At 42.8% G+C, this 18,706-nt stretch overlaps 1 protein-coding gene across 4 annotated transcripts in view; it reads left to right on the forward strand.

The window, feature by feature from the left end:
* CARMIL2 (capping protein regulator and myosin 1 linker 2) overlaps positions 1–18,629 on the forward strand; it is a 69,118-nt gene extending 50,489 nt beyond the window's left edge. For all 4 annotated transcript variants that reach the window (XM_083452411.1, XM_083452410.1, XM_083452413.1 and 1 more), the window contains 9 exons: positions 9,064–9,167; positions 9,784–10,192; positions 11,098–11,217; positions 12,022–12,058; positions 14,199–14,270; positions 15,344–15,694; positions 16,085–16,192; positions 16,958–17,062; positions 17,665–18,629. In XM_083452411.1, the coding sequence (XP_083308537.1) occupies positions 9,064–9,167; positions 9,784–10,192; positions 11,098–11,217; positions 12,022–12,058; positions 14,199–14,270; positions 15,344–15,694; positions 16,085–16,192; positions 16,958–17,062; positions 17,665–17,834 (1,476 nt within the window). In that variant the 3' untranslated portion in view covers positions 17,835–18,629. The remainder of the gene's footprint in view (positions 1–9,063; positions 9,168–9,783; positions 10,193–11,097; positions 11,218–12,021; positions 12,059–14,198; positions 14,271–15,343; positions 15,695–16,084; positions 16,193–16,957; positions 17,063–17,664) is intronic.
* Positions 18,630–18,706: the final 77 nt, after the last annotated feature.

Consider the following 18,706-nt stretch of genomic DNA (forward strand, 5'->3'; position numbering starts at 1 on the left):
GGAGAGTGGAGTTTGGCGTCCCTGCAAAGGTAACACATGTTTCTTCATCGCTTGTTGCCTTGAGGCACTGGGGCTGAGGGCTGTTTTCCACCACTACTTTTTTTTTTTAGGGTGAAGCGTACCCAAAGTGTGTTTGTGTATGGTTACCACATACTTGGAAAAGTTCAAAATGTGGGTTGAACCAAGCAGTGATGAATAGTGAATTGTGAACTCTCTGTCTGATAATTAGTATTTATTCAATTGGACACCCACAAGAAATTGCAGGAGGAGGGTGAAGGCAGTAGTGCAGTCATTTAATTAAACCCTGGACTTAAATGTGGGCCTTCCTTTTTAGTTTAAAATTTGTATTACTTCACTTGCTTCAAAATGTGGTAAGTTAGCCCTGCTGCATTTACAGGTCCCTCTGTTCACTTTGGCAAGTGAGGCCCTGCATGATATTATTACATTTATAACTTACCTTTCCTCCAAGGAGCCCAAGGAAGTGCATGTAGTTCTCCTCCATGATTTATACTCACAACAACCCTGTGAGGTAGGTTAGACTGAGAGTTGGTGATTGGCCCAGTGTCATGCTTTATGGCTAAGTGGGGATTTAAACCCTGGTCTCTCGGGTCTTGGTCTGACATGCTAACTAATACACAATACTTTCTTGTTTCATTGCAATGAATTGACTCCCATGATCACTTCAGTGCCTGAAGGCCACAGGTTTCTTCCATCCCAGAAGTGATGGGAGAAATGGGTTCAGAAAAAGCACACCAAAGAGCCTCTCCTATTTTAACTACTCTCATAACAGTACTTTCTGCAAGAATAGAGAAGGGACCCTTTCCTGCCTGCCTCCTGCTCCCTGATTTAGCCACCCCGGATATTCTCATTGAATACTAAAACTGCTTCTCATACATTAACCTAGACATGCTTGCAATAGTCCTGTAAGGCAGACCCATGGTATTAATATTAATCCCCACATTGTTTGAAGATGGCATTGGGTTGCATGAAGCTGAGAACTTGTGACTTGTCTAAGTCAATCCAATGGATTTGCATGGCTAAGATTGGAACCAAAGATGTTTTGGCATATAGCTTTTGCTACTCTATAATGCTACTGTTATATAATAAAGATGTGTTTGTACATTCACACAAATGTATGAGATGCCTGACCACTTATCTTGGTGCTGCGGACAACATTTCCTACATCTGACTAGGAACTTCTTTTAAATCAGGCTCTCACCCCCAGATTACGCTGAAGGAGTGGGGGGAGTTTAGCTATTTATTGCCTATGGTCTCTTACTCCCAATACTAGAAGCAACAACTGAGACTTGAACCCAGGACCATTCAGTTAAGTTGAGATGGCACCATAATTTCAGGACTGATCAAAGAAAGTACACTTCATAAAACACTAGCTTAATGTATGGAATTTGTGACCCCAGGAGATGCTGAATGACATCTAGCACAGATGTCTTTTAAAAAGTTTGGTCAAATTAATGGAGGATAGATCTATGAAAAATTATTCATCCTAGCAGCTCAATGGGACCTCCATATTTTAGAGGCATCATATCCAGTGTTAACAACAGATTTGGGGTGGGCAAGAAGTCCTCAGGGCTTCCTCCATTGCCATTATCACTGTTTCAGATTCACTTGGTGTTCTCCCTCTGGCCTAAATTCATACCACTCCCCCACCCCCAAAAAGGGCAAGACAAGTGGAGGCTGCTGCTTTTCTCATGTTGGAATCTCTGATGTTGGAATCAGAGAGGTGGAAGGGACCTTAAAATTAATCTGGTCCAACCCCTTGCCATTGCAGTCTGTCCTCTACTTCAATGTCTTTTTACTGCTTGCATGCTTGGAGGGGGTTAGGTAAACAGACAACAGCAACAAGGAGAAGGAGTGAGAGCAGAGTGCTCTGGAAGTTAGCACTGGTCTTCCTGCTGGGTTGTGGGCTTTGGCTGTTGCTCAGTGATGCCAGCCCTGGGTATACCTAATGACTCTGAGATGCTGGGAGCAAGCAACAGGGGATTACTTAATTCTATAGGGCTTCTCAAGGGCACTGGAAATGCTAGGCTACACGGACCCTTTATTTGAGCCATCATAGGCATTCCTGATGTTCTTTGTCTCAATGTCTTTTGAAACAGGACCATGTACCTCTAAGTATGAATGGGCGAAGCTGAATATTTTGAGTTTCCTCCATTTCTTAATCTTTTCAGTTCTTCACATTGGTACATCAGTTTGTAATATCTATTTTTTAAAGTTCTCATGAAAATTCATTTTAGTATAAATTTATTTTAATATAAACAATTTTATGCAGATTTCCCTAATACACACATTTTTCCAAATCAAAATACAGTACACAATTAAACTATGGAACTCGCTCCCATAGGAGGCAGTGATGGCCGCCAACTTGGATGGCTTGAAAAAAGGATTGGACAAAGTCATGGAGGATGAGGCTATCAATGGCTGCTAGCCAGAATGGCTAGGCTCTGCCTCCGTGGTTGGAGGCAGCAATGCTTCTGAATACCAGTTGCTGAAAACTGCAGGTGGGGAGAGTGCTCTTGCACTTGGATGCTGCTTGCAGGTTTCCCATTGGCAATTTGGTTAGCCACTGTAAGGATGCTGGTCTAGCTGATCCTGCAGGGCTCTTTTATGTTTTTAATTTTCTGTAATATAGTACATTTTCTATGTTATTTTCACTAATATGTGCATTTTAATGCAGGCTGTATTCTAGTATACGTATTTTTACACACATTAAAGGTAAAGGTAAAGGTACCCCTGCCCGTACGGGCCAGTCTTGACAGACTCTAGGGTTGTGCGCCCATCTCACTCAAAGAGGCCGGGGGCCATTGCTGTCCGCAGACACTTCCGGGTCACGTGGCCAGCGTGACATCGCTGCTCTGGCGAGCCAGAGCCGCACACGGAACGCCGTTTACCTTCCCACTAGTAAGCGGTCCCTATTTATCTACTTGCACCCAGGAGTGCTTTCGAACTGCTAGGTTGGCAGGCGCTGGGACCGAGCAACGGGAGCGCACCCCGCCGCGGGGATTCGAACCGCCGACCTTTCGATCGGCAAGCCCTAGGCGCTGAGGCTTTTACCCACAGCGCATTACTTGGCTGGAAAACTGCACTGCAAAGTTCAAAGAAGTGTAAATTTTGAAGGATGGTTGTGCTTTGGGTCAAACGTTATTTAAGAAAGTGCAAATTAGGTAGATTCATCTTTGAATGCAAAGTGAATCAAATTTCTCTTCCATCCCTACTTCTGAGAAACCAAAAACTCTCAGGCATGTTTGCATCATTACATGTTTATATTTCCATGTGTGTCCATATAACCCAAATCATTCCAAATATGTAGATACATGCATATTAATTAGTGAGAGTGCAGGCAGGAGAGTGAATGATACCTATAGGTTGCCCCAATTGCTTACATCTCACCTATGGGTTGTGCAGGGCAAATTTGTCCCATAAAAATGTATTGGGCAGCCACTGCTGGAAACGACTATTTCCTATGAGTGGAAGCACTGTGAGATGTGTGGTGGATATGTGACCTACTGGATTTAGGCCTTTGAGATCGTTGGACAGGAGTGGGGAAACCACTTTTGCACAGTGGGACAGATACAAAAGTGGCCAACCTTTTTAGGCTACATTGACAGTTGGGTGGCTCTGCTCACCTGTCAGTTACCGGGACATTTGAGAATGCCCTCAAAGGCTCCTGATTGTTCCTTTTCAGCTGCAGCTTTACCAGTGTGATGCATGATGTCATATGACATCAGATGAGTGGTAGGTGAGCCTAGCCCAGCAAATACGTTGTGGTGGCCAAATTTGGCCTGGTGGACCTAATTAGGCCCAGAGACTGCAGAATTCCCGCCACTACAGTAGTGGTTTTTTTAATAGTTTGAATCCATTGAATCCCTGCCATTTAAATGACATGGGGAACAGCATAACTCAGGCATAGGCAAACTCTGCCCCCCAGATGTTTTGGGACTACAACTCCCATCATCCTTAGCTAACAGGACCAGTGGTCAGGGATGATGGGAATTGTAGTCTAAAAACATCTGGAGGGCTGAGTTTGCCTATGCCTGGCATATAGAATTCACTGACATTGCTTCAGGAAGGCCTGAAATAATCAGATATTCTTCCCTGACTGCCCTTCACTTTATTTTCCTCTTCTTTTGTTGAAGGGTTATACAGAGATCCCAAGATTGCTGTATTTATTTTTTTGTTAAGCCCAGCAAATGTACTGCAATTAAAGTTTCCAAGGTTCTTTGTGGAGACATTTCCTCCAAACCAGGTTGTTTACATTTTGGATATGCCTTCTATATGCAATAATCAGTAGAAATACTCATATCATTTGGACCACTAGAAACAAAAGGGCTAGCTTGTGCTAAGTGAGAGGAGTAAATGTCAGAAAGGATGTGGTGATGAGAGACCACCCACCAAAACATCACTACACATGTGACAAACTAAAGCACAAAAATGTGCTAACACGCTTCCACAGCAGCAGCAGTGGCTGCTGATGTGAAACAGGTTGTTTTTACTTATCAGCAATAGGGGAAAATCAGGATTAAATGTGTAAAAAGGAAAAGTAGAGACTAGTATTTTATAATGATGTTGTGTGCATGCTGTGTAAATTCGGGTGCATGAGTAGCACCGATTCCACAATAAATTCCCATCTGGAAACATCCAAGCATTCTATTTAACAGGAGTCCTGCAATTTCAGATAGTTCTTAAGCTTGTTAAATCTGCCACAAAAACTCACCAGTGCAGACAATGTTCACTTGCATATGTTAATTTCCTAAAATGTGTGCCAAATTAAAACAGCCCAGCATTAAAATGGAATTTTAAAATGAACTATCTTGGAATCCAAGAAGCCCTTTTAGGCTAGCCAGTCAGAAGACAACCTCAATGTAGACCAGAGTGTGTTGTATAATTTCAGGGAGGCTCAAATTGGCTTTAAACTTTGCAAAACAGCCAAAGCCTGTGTTTGCTTTCCTCCCTTAAAGAACCATAAAAATATGTGTTCCCAGGGCCACACAAAAAATCCCCAGCCTCCTCTGCAGATACATATTGGGGTGCCAAATGATTTGGAGTTCTGCACCCTGGTGTTTCTGCCAGTACTGATGCAAAGGTAGGCCCACACAGTTGCATTTATACATGTGTGTGTGTACACCCACCCACCCACACGAGCATTCTTTAGCTGTGATTCCTGCATTGCAGGGGTTGGAGTAGATGACCCTTGGAGTCCCTTCCAGCTCTACAATTCTATTGTCCACTGAAGTACAGCTCTTACTTTCTAACAGGAGTGTTTGTCTATATTTTCATGTTCTCTCTTGATGTATTCTGAAGTAGTCAGTATTGAAGTCCTTGTGCTTTTCGGGTTACAATGGATCAGATGTGCCTAATCAGGGAACATGACCACTATTCTCTTTTTGTATAATGAGAGAACAACCTCTGTATAGAGAATTTTAAAGGGTCCTATTTCAAAGAAGGAAGATGGATGCAATCGCCATGCTGAAGATATAGATATATTTATCTTCAGTTTTATCGCACCCATTCCCATAAATAACAAACAACACAGGAGGGATTCTCTGCTTTGCTAGGACCCTCCCTATTCTTTAGTTTAATTACTGTAATGCTTAACCCGACCTTATGTCTTGTGTTGTGTGCCAAGCTGTGGGTTGCTTAGCTAGCACTGTAACTATCTTTCCAGGAGTAGACACAGGGAAGCGTAGGATGGCTTCAGCTACTGTGTAGTGGTGGTATCATGTGATCTACTTGTGTCTTTCACTCCCCACTTTCCTTGGCTTATTATCTGCTTGTTTCCCCCCCCCAACACTGGTTAGGCCACTGTCCATGAAAAGCTGGTGCTAATTGCAAGTCTTTGTACTTCCCTGTTTAGGGAAGTTTTTAATGTTTGATATTTTATCGCTTTTTATTCTGTTGGTTACAATTGTTCAAATTATTATTATTATTATTATTATTACTACTACTACTACTATTAATGCACATATACAGGCCTCCTCATTTATCACTTTCTACGTAGCTTCCATTACTTGCCCTGATGTTACAGTACTTAGAAATAATTAACCTCCTTTATTGTGAACACTTCAAAATCTGTCCCACACTCCAGGGTTGCTTCTCTTGAAGGGGGTGTGGCTAGCAGACTTGTGAATATAATAGGGAGGCAAATGTTCTAGGATAACTTGAGACTCCTGTACTGCCACCAGGGGAGACCTCCTGCTAGGTGCATTCCCAAAACCAAGTGTAGGATCAACAGTTACTGTCATTAACTGGATCCATCATTGTGTGTGGAGTCTTGGAGAGACTGCTTTCCTCACATGAACGTATCCTGCTTGGATTCTACTCTATATCCTAAAGGTGTGTAAGGAAGAAGATTTTCTGATTTTTTGAGCATACACCATGTTCTAAATCAGAGCCTTCTTAGCTAAAGGGTTCATGCAGCAAGGAAGCTAAAGCAGAATTTGGGAGTAGATTGTATTTTCATGTCCAATAGGAGTTGCTGCCTTTGGCCTGATTCTAGATGATTAAATAAGAACACTAAATGCTTAAATAAAAGCATGGGCTGGAGAATTAACCAAGTTTCTAAAATGCCTTCATACTTCTCAGATTTCAGTTTATACCGTTTCAATAGCATATTCTGCAACCCTACTGTGGCACATATAATCTGCAGTTTTAAAGTGTGAGGATTGGATTACATTTAGGGTATGTTCTATTACTTCTTTTGTAGCTCCATAATCCAATCTGTAAGAGAGAGGTTGCTTCCAGGGTTGCTGAAAGGTTGAGAACGCTGGTCAAATTTACAGAAGGCTGATTTGATGTTTGGAAATAGTAATGGCAAGATAATAAAAAAGTGGTGGTGCCTGCACTGTTCTGGGCAAAACTAAAAATGTATATGGATTTCTATGTCATACACTATGGTCACTTTTAGAGACCTGTCTTCTTTATGTCTATTTCCATCTTCTACAGGAAAGTCCCTCTAATAATAATGAAGCATAAATTCAGTTGCAACTAATTTGTTTTATTGATTTCAGTGGGACTTGAGTGGGACTAACATTCTCTAAATTTGGGCTCATGTATTTAGTCCTGGGGATTAGTTATGTGTTTCCATATAGATGTACATGGAGTCCATTTTGCCACAAGTGGCTTTTTAATGAGTTATTTTGTTTTTGTAGTGGTTTATGGTTGAAACAAACTTTTATTTATTTACTGTGGAGACCTACCACCTTTTGTTCAGTAACTATCTGCTGGTCCCACGCCTTGACCAAACACATGAGCTTTACATTGTGCTTCCAAAACTGTTCCCAGCACTACCAACAAATTGGAAAAGTACCTGGAAAGCTTCCACAGTCCAGCCCCCTCATTTCGAAACCATTCCATCTGCTGTGAATATGGGTTGTGTGAATCTCTATGTAGCTTAATGAGGCTGATTGTTAAAGTCTGTGCACAGTACATAACTCAACCCTTACATTGTTAACTGTGCTGCTGCTGCAGTCATTTCCAGGAGCTTTGCAATGCTATAATAAATGTGTCTAGAGCAGGGGTCAGCAACCTTTTTCAGCCATGGGCTCGTCCACCATCCCTCAGACCATGTGGTGGGCCGGACTATATTTTTTTCGGGGGGGGGTGAACAAATTCCTATGCCCCACAAATAACCCAGAGATGCATTTTAAATAAAAGCACACATTCTACTCATGTAAAAACACACTGATTCCCGGACCATCCGTGGTCCGGATTGAGAAGGCGATTGGGCCGCATCCAGCCCCCGGGCCTTAGGTTGCCTACCCCTGGTCTAGAAAGTTGGGACCTGTCCTGCTAAGGCAGCATTAAAATATCCTTCTTATATAGTTTTTCTATATTTTACTAATGTCTAAAAACAAGATTTACTGGTATAGCTGGAACAAAATTATATTGAAGGCTGTTAATCAGAACTGGATGAAGAGGTGGTGAGGTTCAATATTATTGGTTAAGAAAAAGAATGCCATCTTGCCTAATAAAGGTCATGCGAGGCATGCCTCCTACTGGCACACCAGCCCTTATCATCCTTTCTGTTTTTTTTTCTGTTTCTTCTGAAAGAAAACTGGATTCTCCTCTGATTAGAATCCTGCGCTTGGTGCTTGCCACCATTTTTTTCTCCAAATGTAAAGTATACAGTAAGCTGTTCTTCTATTAAACGTGTTTTGAAAACAATTCTGTTTTCCTTTTTTACAATCAGTCTAGAAATTCATTCTGACATCATGCATTAAGTTTGGCCCTTACTGCTGGTGTACACAACAATCATGGTCTAGAAAGTTAGAGCAGTGTTGGACCTAAGATGCCAGGACCCTGCTCTAGCACAGAAAGCGAGGCAGTTTAGTGGCTTCCCACCATGCTCACACCCATTTGGCTTTCTGGGCCTCTTGGTAACCTGTGATGATGGAAAGAGGGGCAGTTTAGGGGTTACCAAGAATTATGATCTGTCTCTACTTTGTCCACTGTGTTGCAAGATTTCCATGTTTGGAAGGTGAATCATGATCAAGACTGCAAATTGGCCTTTCTTAGAAGGTCAGCCAGACAGCACGATGCCCAAAGCAGGGAGCAAAATGTTTGTTTTCTGATGGGTTTGCCATGGCTGAGTCATGCCTGCTTATGAGCTGAAGGTGACTGTAAATCCAGGTGTTAAATACCCGAGCAACAGGCTTTTCTGTAGAGGAGCCAAATCCTAAAGAAAGATATCAGAGAATATCCAGGAGGCAACAACCTCACAAGCAAGAAAGAGTGCATCCTCACTGCATGTATTTGTTGTGTAACATGGTACAAGTACTAACAACAGTGCTAGGATTTGTGTGCCCTCATCATATTTGTGTAATGTGATATGATGTGAAGTTTCAGTTAAGAGTTTTCTAGACCCAAACAGTATTTGCTGCTTGAATAGCTGGCCAGACAACATAGCTGATTTCTACCCTCTGAGTCTGCAGTGTAAACAAGGAGAACAGAGTAAAGAGCCTGTATGGTGGTGGATTATTTTTCAATTTCATACTCCCATTTCTTATTTCTCCTGCCTGTCGCTCTGACTGTGGCACTTTCTCCTAGGTGCAGCCTCCTGTGCGTGAGAATGATGAAGACAGAAGCATCGCTAGGCTGGATGAAGGGCTAGATGAGTTTTTCACAAAGAAGGTGATTCATGAGCATTTACAGTAAGTGAAGAGTTTTCCTCAACCCAGTCGTTACCAGTGAACAATAACTAGGTGGTGGGGCATTTCTGCACCATGGGGTAGAAATCAGGGAGCCAGCCCATGATATAGGCAAATATTATGACAATGATAAAAGTTTAATGAGATTTGTTAACAATTTTCACAGCAGGCAGAACTATTGGGCAAATTTTGCATGAAGAATTGGATTGTTTCGCATGATGAATACATTCAGTGCTGAAATGGAGCACAAATGCTGTTTCCTAACATGGAGTGGCAATGCTATCTAATGCTATTTAAGGAGCCAATGCTTTCCCAAGCAGAGTAGCTTCCACTGGCACTATTGTATTGGCAGTTAACTTCCTGTGGTTCTCTGTTTTGATGTTGGGGAGCATTCAAAACTGCTATCTTCAACCTGTGCAGACAAGGCATTTGTCATTTTCTGTCACAGAGTGGGTAATTATGCTGGCACCTGACTGGTTCTTCCTTCACTTAATACACTGAGTTCATTGTGGGCATATTTGTACCAAGGGTGCCCTATTCACAAAAATTCACTAGGATTCCAAGATGTCAATATGACTGCAGCTCCTCAAGTAATTCTATTCTTATTTCCTGGTTGCAGGCCTGCATCATTGGAATCCTGCCTGACAGCAGCCACGCCAACAACACCATCTGGTTCTCGGACCTTGAAAAAGAAAATTGGACACTTCTTTGCCTTCAAGAAGCCGAAGTCAAGCCGGGGTTCCAGGCCAGAGAAAGAGCCCGAGGGTAGTCCCTCAGCAACAAGGGGCAGGAAGCTGATGCTTAGTGACATTTTAAGGGCCCCCAGCAAAGCCAGCGAGCCAACTAAAGCACTAAGCAAGTCTGAGGAAGGAGGGCTGGCTTTGGAGAGCAGAGGTTACCTGGAGCAAAGCCAAACTCCAGACAGCGCTCGAAGGGCCAGGCCAAAATACTCCAGGGAGGGGAAGTCCCAGTCCCTGATTCTTCTGTCAGGCGAAGATGAAGAGGGTCTTGGTGTGAGACATGAGAAGGTAAGTCTTTTCTGTCTCGTGTGTGGCTCAGTATTTATTTAATTAATATATCTTATTTCCACCATGGAACTCAAAGAGGCATACATGGAATTCCCAGTCTCTTATACACTGACCAGATCCAGACCACCTTAGTTTCAGCAAGACTGTTCCATTACGTGTCTGTGGGACATTGCATGTGATGAATCTGGTCTTTTAAAGTCAAGAATGTGAACACTCAGTTTAGCCCTAAGATGGAAGATGGTGAGTCCTATGATAGAGATGACTGGTCATGCCACTAGGGAGAAGAAAAAACAGGTTTATCCCTAACAAAGCTAGGCATAAGCTGCAGTTTTCGGTGGTTGTGTTCACAGACCAACTGTCAAGATATCTTCAAAGAACACATGCTTCCAGTTGTGTTCATGTGTCAAGAAAGGGAAGCATCCTGTAGTTGTTGACTACTTCGTAGTGAGGGGGGTGTTATACAGGGGGATGTTGTCTATTTTATCTCCCCTGCCTGCTCAACCCCAGTGAGACAGATGACTGTCAAGAAGCAGCTGTACAAGTTCTTTGTCATCATAGCAATGATTGCTGTAGGGTGGAAAGATGGATCTTACTGAAATTTCAGCTGTGGGACAGGGACTGGATACTCTATTACTAACTAGTGGACTGTTTGGGTGAGTGTGAAGAGCAGATGGTGGCTTGTGCAAGGCACCTGGTATAAAGCTAGCTTGCCTGACTGTCCTGGCAGTATCCAGATAAAGGACCTCAGAAAGGACCCCCACCACTGGTTCACACAAAATGTAAGGTTTAGCAACACAGCCAAGCTAGGATGCACAGCCTAGCTAGCTAGGTAAAGCTCCCAGTCTGTTTTGCTGAAGTAGTAAGTGGCATTGCAGCCCAGATTTGTCATGTGTTTTGTCCTATAGAAGAGGCCTTTTGAGAAGAGTGATGGTGAACTGCCCAGCTCCTTTGAACAACGTGTCCATGTCATGCTGCATCGGATTGGTGTCACGAAGGTGTTATCCACTGAAGGTAAAAAGAAACAGGTGAGGACAATGCTGCTTTTGGTGGTGGGTCTTTTAGCAGTAATAGTAATTTTTGAATTGCTTGGAACAGGCAGCCTCCTTTGGGAGAAGCTAAAAGTGTAATGAGAGCTAGGGAATGAAATGTGTTCTGAGCAGATTATTTTCTTTGCCTGCTTTGATTAGTTTAATTTTAAATAAAACACGGTACTTAATTGCAGCCTATTTTTGCCTTAAACGGAAAAATAACTAAGGCTGCAATTCTGTACACACATACCTGGGGGTAAGCCCTACTGAACGCAGTGGAATGTACTTGTAAACCTGCATAGGATGCATAGTTAGCGTGAGTCTGTAATGCCAACAAAAGTAGTCTCTATGGAAAGAAATGCACATCCCAAATGTTTGTTGCTTAATGGGCTTGCTCATGCACATCAGAGTCTCTTCAGTAGTGGGAGTTACTGGATAGATGTTCCTCTCTTTTGGCAAAAATCCAGATTGAGTTGCCTTTTAATCCATTCCATCTCCAAGATACGGTTCAATCCCTGGTATCTGATAGACACTTAAGTGATTGTAGTGGGATATTCCATTGCCCATGAAAACAATAGTATTACAAAATTGCATGTAAACTGTCCATTACTGGCACCCTCCCTCTCATATCCACTGGGGCCTATCCCAACAGCATCCTAATTCTAACTTCAGTCAAACTGAGATCCTCTCCATTTCGTGTAGGGTTTCCTTTTCCTTGCCTTTCTCATGTAGGCTACTCTAGAGACAGTGTTTTCCAGAAAGGATTATCCCCTGAGAGTTTTTCTTTGCATTCTTTTGCAGAGCAAAGATGGGGAGATTAAGAAAGCTGGTTCTGATGGTGAGTAGCAGCTGACTCTACTTCTCCCCTGCTCCTACTATTCACTATGTTACATTGCTTGAGCAGTCCATACCTTGTCCTTCCTGTAGGACAAGAAAAGTGTTTCAAATTTCTAGATGCCTCAACCCTGGAATCCAAAATATTGTACTGTGCTCCCAAGAACCAGTACCCACTTAGTGCTCCTATCACTACACCACATCAAAAACCTGCTCTTGAAACTCCCCTAGCTTCATAAATGGGTTGCTGTGTGAAAATCACAGGTGCAAAGCCCCCTTGGGCATGTGGAATTAAGGAGCACACAAAAGAGGTCCCTGGAAATCTATCCAGTTTTAACAGCAAGCATTTCAATGCCTCCGTTTAGAAAGAGAAGCACAGAGAAAACTGCAAACACTTGGCTTCTGACTGTGCACTGAGCATTGATGACATCTACTGGACTTGAAAGGGAAATAATACGTGAGATATTCCTGAGAAAACACAGAACTCATGCCCATGGCGTCTTTCCACCCACTCATTGCTTGTTGTTTTCTTCGTTAAAGGAAAACCAACAATACCACTGCTTTGTTTATTACAACTTCTTCATTGAAGTGCTCTCTGTAAACCTTAGAAAATCTGAGGAAGGCTAGCTACAGCCAACAATGCTGTTTTCACTGATTCAGGAAGATCATGTTGGGAACCAACATGTTGCAATTCCTTTTTTTATAAATGTTTTTATTAAAAGATTTTCCATAAGTAACAAGAATACATTCAGTGTCTCCATTTTCAAATAGTAGAGTCTTTCACACAGATCAATTGCAGTCAATTTGAGATATTTTTGTTATAAGCAATGTGGGGTTGAGGGGGAAAGAGAAGTGGGGAGATGGTAGAGAAGGTGTTGGGAAGAGACAGTAAAGTTTCATTCTTTAGAGTATATGAGCGGGGCTTTTATGTCTATGGTGTGTGGATAGGTGTCTTACTTTTGCTGATGGAGTGAGAGCAAGAGATCATGCTACACATAATGACAAATGATTTATTTTAGCATCAACTCACTGTTTCAAATTCTATTTTATAATGTAATGGTTCCGATCTTCTCAAATATGAGCTATGGGGGTATCTTTCTGCAAGCAAGAGCAAGGTATTTTCATGCTAAGAGAGTAACTAGAGCAAACCTGCCACAATGATGTGGAGATTTGTGAGAGCATGACTCCCAAATTTCAAGCTGGGCCAGCAGGATATACTGCTGGCAGAGGCGCCAACAGCCTGACATTTGGGGTGGTGAACCTCTGGCCTACAGGCCAAACTTGGTCCCATTTACCCCACAAGGCTATTTTCCCCAAATCACACCCACCTGCCCATCTGCTGATGGGCAGGAGAGGGTTTAATCCTGCATTGGCGGTGCACTGTTCCCAGCAGGAAACACGATCATGTAGCCAAGGCACTTGCTTGTCATTATGTGTAGCATGATCTCTTGCTCTCACTCCATCAGCAAAAGTAAGACACCTATCCACGCAGCCCCAAGCTCTAAATCTCCAAGATTGGGAATTATAGATGGGCAAGGGATTTTGACATGTGACTAACCCCACTCGTATATCAAATTTGGCCTGTGATAAGGAATCTGGCACATGGAGCCAAAAAGGTTGCAACTCTTGACATACAGAGAACTAATTCTCTTGAGATAATATGCAACATATAATGAGCTTGCAATGGTGTTCGATATCTAGTTCTCAATGAAGTGGTTAACCTGTGCACGAGCTTTATCACTTCACACTGGTGGAATTTATGCCATTCATATGTTGCTTTTTCCATTATCAAAATTTAGTAATACATACATGAGGTTCCCAGGCTATATCTCACCCTGGCACTGACCTGACCTAAACCTGCTTAGCTTCATTACGGTTGCCTCCAGACTATGCTCCATACAAAAAAAATCCCATACATGTAGAAAACTAGATGTCAAGCAGAAGAGTTCTAGTTGGTTTTCTACATGCAGGGAAGGATTATATCATATAAGCCTCCAGCTGCATTCAGCAGGATCTAGGTTTTTACAAGTTTAGCTGCACTTTGGATAAATAACCCTTTGACCTTCAGCAGTAATCCATGCCCCCAAACACATTCTACAGCTTGTTTTTGGCCTGCTTCTTGAATGTGGTTGTTTGGTTTCTAGGGGATATTGTGGACAGTTCAGCAGAATCTCCTCCTTGCCCCTTGAAATCACGCACACACTCCATGTCCACAGGTAGGTGTGCTTTGAGATTGGTGAGTTTCTTTTCCATGGTGCTTTATAATACTGTAGTTTTCACTCTTTAGCTATAGCAGATCAGTCTCTACAACTGTTCACGCACTTGCCATGGCAATTTGCATATAGAGCTCAAGGGCCAAAGCTAGGCATGGGATAATGGGGGATTTCCTCCCAATGCAAACAACAGCTTCAGAATAACAGTGTTTGTCAGAACCACAGAGGGGCAAGAAAGGGTTAAACTCCCCCATCCCTGCTCCCAATAATGATAAACCCTTTCAGTGGCTGCTATCTGCATTAAAAACAACAACCATGCACAATAAGTACAAAGACACATTTAATGTCATGTCTAGTTTGGCCCTTAGTCTCAAAGAACATAGATCAGAGGTCATAGAACAAACTCTTGACCCAGCCCCACATTGGGCTGGGGAATAACAGATCGTTAGTTTATAGCCCCTCTGTATTAGGCTCAAGTTACTTTTGTCCTATGTGAACTAAGCAAAAGCACAGCTGCTTAATGCAATTTCTCAGGGATGAACTGAAGCAGTTTCTACAGAATGCATTTATGTACTGATGGGGTAGGCCACATCACAATTTATGTTTTTAAAAAATAGTGTTCCGAATGAAACTGCTTTACGTGCCTCCAGGTTTTGCTTGAAGATATGGCACTTGGGGTATCTTTGGGGGTTTATGTCAGGAAGTCATTTGCCCATAGAGTTCCAGTGTGGTGTAGTGACATTTAATGTATTAGGATTGGGGAGAATGTCATCCAAAGTTCCACACGGTCATCAAGCTTACTCAATAAACCTCACCATAACCAACCTCAAAGGCTTGTTGTGAAAATAAAATCAGAGGGTGAGCCATGCATGCTGCCTTGAGCAATGTGAAGGAAGAACAGGATGAAAATGTAAAAAAGTAATAATAATGGTAGAAAGAGGGAATAAATAAATGATTTGGAGATGCAGAATCATCCCAGAAGAACTGATCAAGCATGTAAGGTGTGTGTGTGTGTGTGTGTGTGTGTGTGTGTGTGAATGCCTGTCCACTTGATAGCATGCGGTGCTGTATTGCAGATCCCTCCGTGCGGCTAGGTCCTGCTGATGCTGCTGGCAGAACAGGTACAGAACCCAGTGGAGGATCCAGTGAGGGGAGACTATCCTGGAAAGCTCTTGGGAAGCAACTAAATGTAGAGCTCAAGGGCAAGTGTTCAGAACTCAGCTCTTCACCAAGAAGAGCTTTTGCCGTACAAGAGCCAGCCAGCCCAAGAGAGCAGAAAGCAAAAGAGAGCTGGAGCAGCAGTTTGCCCAGGATTGGGAGAAGCACAGCAGGCCCTCTTCCTATGCGGAGGACTAGCAATGCTGGAGAAGGACGAGCATTTTCCGAGCTACAGAATTCATATGCTGACGTAAACGTGATTGCTGGAGGTATGTTCAGTAGATTCCAGTACTAGTGGGGCTCCAGTATTGAAATCTACTTCCCAAAATCTTGCTGCTTGCTTCTCTGCCAACATCCCAGAGGCCAAAGCACAATGAAGCAAGTTTTCTCTATGTCTCAATTTGCTATTATGTTCATTTGGAACAAGGGAGAAGGAAAGTGTAATCTGGCTGTCTCAGCAAACTTGTATTTCTTGGAACATTGCATGGGATGTAGCTAATTAATCCAAAGCTTGTAGCTTGCCACTGAGAGGCTGGCCAAATCTGGAGGAGATATGGCTTAACAGCAAAACCTACTTTCTGTGTGGCTGCTCCCAGAATACGCCTGAAATTTGTCAAGGCCTGCTTGAATAGCATATAACCCTACCCTCTATCTTTCAGACAATCAACTCAAACCCAAATCTCGTCTGAAGCCTGTGGCAAACCGGAGGGCCATGTCTGTTCACGAAGAACAGCTCAGGGACCAGGCCTGTGCAGCAGAGCTGCACCGTAAGTAAACATGCAGAGCACAGCATTCTTTCAGAGTGCAAATCATGATCTAAAGAATGAATTTACTGTCTAGGTGGCTCTTGCAAGAAGCAAAAACACTGCTTCCATGCACCCTGGGGTGCTTTTCAGATAATCCCCTTCTCCCAGTCTCATTTCATTTTGGATTTGTTAACAAGAAACAACTGTCAACGTTTTAGACTTATATTGCTTTTTCTTCCACTAAGCACTGATTCAGTGAGATTGGCCTTCATCCCTGCCACCTATTTAGAAGTAAAAGTAAGTCAGGTGAATTAATATACAAGGTACCAGTGTTAGGTTTTGTGGTGCTTTGGGAACTGTGTAGGACAGTGTCTTCAACACTTCAAAGTGTGGGGAACTGGTTAGATAGTAGTCTCAAAATGCTGTCAGCAGAAGGCAAGGGTTAGTTTTTTCTAAAATAGGCACTGGGCCTCAGGTATTAAAAAGGGAGAAAATAAATAAGGCAATCAGAAAGGTCAGTGAAACATTCATTCGTATAAAAGACCATTGGACAAGATAAGAGGTTATGCATGTCAGAACTGTGATAGAAAAAAACCACCAAGCCTTATCACTGCCAAGAGCTCTAGAACAGAACAGCATCTGCTGGAGCACTGTGTACAGTGATCCTTAAATATTACACACAGAATGTACTTAGTGACATTTTACAGAGCTGCCAGCCTCATTATCTATCTCAACTGCAGCAGGCCTCTTTCTCAATCTGGTTCACCTGACTTTTATTCCCTACAGATGCAAAGCTTCCTCTTTGTCTGCAGCGCTCCCCAATTGTGAAATGGAAGATTAAGCCCAAGTCCTTGTTGGAGCCTGGGACATCTACACCATCTGACTCACCAAGTAAGGACAGCCGCCCCTCCCAAAAAAAGTATACAGTGTTTCCCCCCATAGACAGATTTAATACTTTTCTATAAAAACTTCCCAAGTTGGTTCCAAACTTTATTGCTCAACTTCTGTTGATTGCGGCACAAGTGGTATAATTTCCTAGCACTTACCACAGAGGAGCCAATAATCCAACCCCACCCCATGAACACCTGTTTTTTGGACAGCAGTATCTAAGAGATGTTTGATGCTACATTAAGTATAAAATGTTCTGCATTCACATTTTCCAAATCTGACTTCTTTTTCAGTGTTGTGTTCTAGTGGGTACTAATCACAATACTTTCCATAGCAGAGGCAGTTCCTGAGGAACATCAGAGAGTATTACTGCTTTCATGTTCCATTTCTGAGCTTCCCATAAGCATCAGTTTGGCCACTGTGGGAAAAGAACACAGATGAGCCTTTAATCTGACCCTGCTGGACTCTTTGGTTGGTTGGTTGGTTGGTTGGTTGAATTAATTTATATCCCTTCCTTCCTTCCAAAGGAGCCCAGGTTCTCATTGCAGGCAGTAAAGAAGGCCACTGGTATTATGCTGATAGGATGGTTGTGGATTTTCTTGCAGGCACTCCACGCCAAGGAAGGAACAAGGAACCCACAGAGGCAAAGCCAAAAGCAGAAATGGAAGAAGAGTTGCAACAAGCTCTGGAACAAACTCTAGAGAACGCACAAAATACAGCCCTAGACCAAAGAACTGCTGTGCCACTCTCCAAGTCACCAACACAAGAGCACTGAGTCAGTGGCTGGTGATTCTGCATGATGGCAGCTCACACAAATGAGCACAGAAGACAGGCTTGTAACTTGAAGCAGCAGAACAGCCATCTGAGGAGGTGCAAGCGATTCAGCACAGGGCCAAGCAAGCCCCATCATGGCTCCTTGGTTGGTAGAGCTGGTGTTTCCAGTGAGATAAAGTGACGTAAAAACTCTTGCACGTTTGGGTTGTCCCCTTTTCACCTTTCACCCTTGTAAACTCTCATGTAAGTGCCCAGTGTTCTAATGGTTCACATAGGAAAAGCCAAATGCTGAGTATGCAGGAAACCGGCTATTTCCAGCAACAGTTATATAGCTGGCAGCTGGTGCAGATGCAAAAATGTGTAGTGCCAGAAACTGAGAACCACCAGCAGGAGGGTTGGGTGGGGGGCTATTTTATATACACTAAACTTGCCTGCCTTGCATTGTACTTTTCAGGAGTGTGAAATCTGGACAGCTTGGGATTTGCAGAAAAGGTTAAAAGCGCCACAAAGCCAGGTTGGTCTGTCTCACATTGACAATCTTGCTCCGTCCTTTAGCCTGCATCATTTCTGTTCCTAGGATTCCACTTCTGCCATATCTTTCTATAGCCTTCGTATTGCCTAGGGGGAAAAACTCTATTCCTAGGCAAATAACAATTGGCATCAGTTAGGTGTTTGGCATGAATGAGGCATAAGGGGAGGGTGTGATTTGGCAGCTTTCAGCAAGTTATAACTAATAAAGAAGTTTCAGCTCCTCTGTTCCACAATTAAATGAGGATGATAACTCAAATCAGCAGAATTTGTTCTTGTCTCATTTATTGTGGTATTAGGACTGTTGCCTTTATTTCCCTCCAATTTACAGACTCCATCTGTGTC

This window comes from Podarcis tiliguerta (assembly GCF_965153285.1).
Source record: "Podarcis tiliguerta genome assembly, chromosome: 8".
In the NCBI taxonomy this organism is placed as follows: domain Eukaryota; kingdom Metazoa; phylum Chordata; class Lepidosauria; order Squamata; family Lacertidae; genus Podarcis; species Podarcis tiliguerta.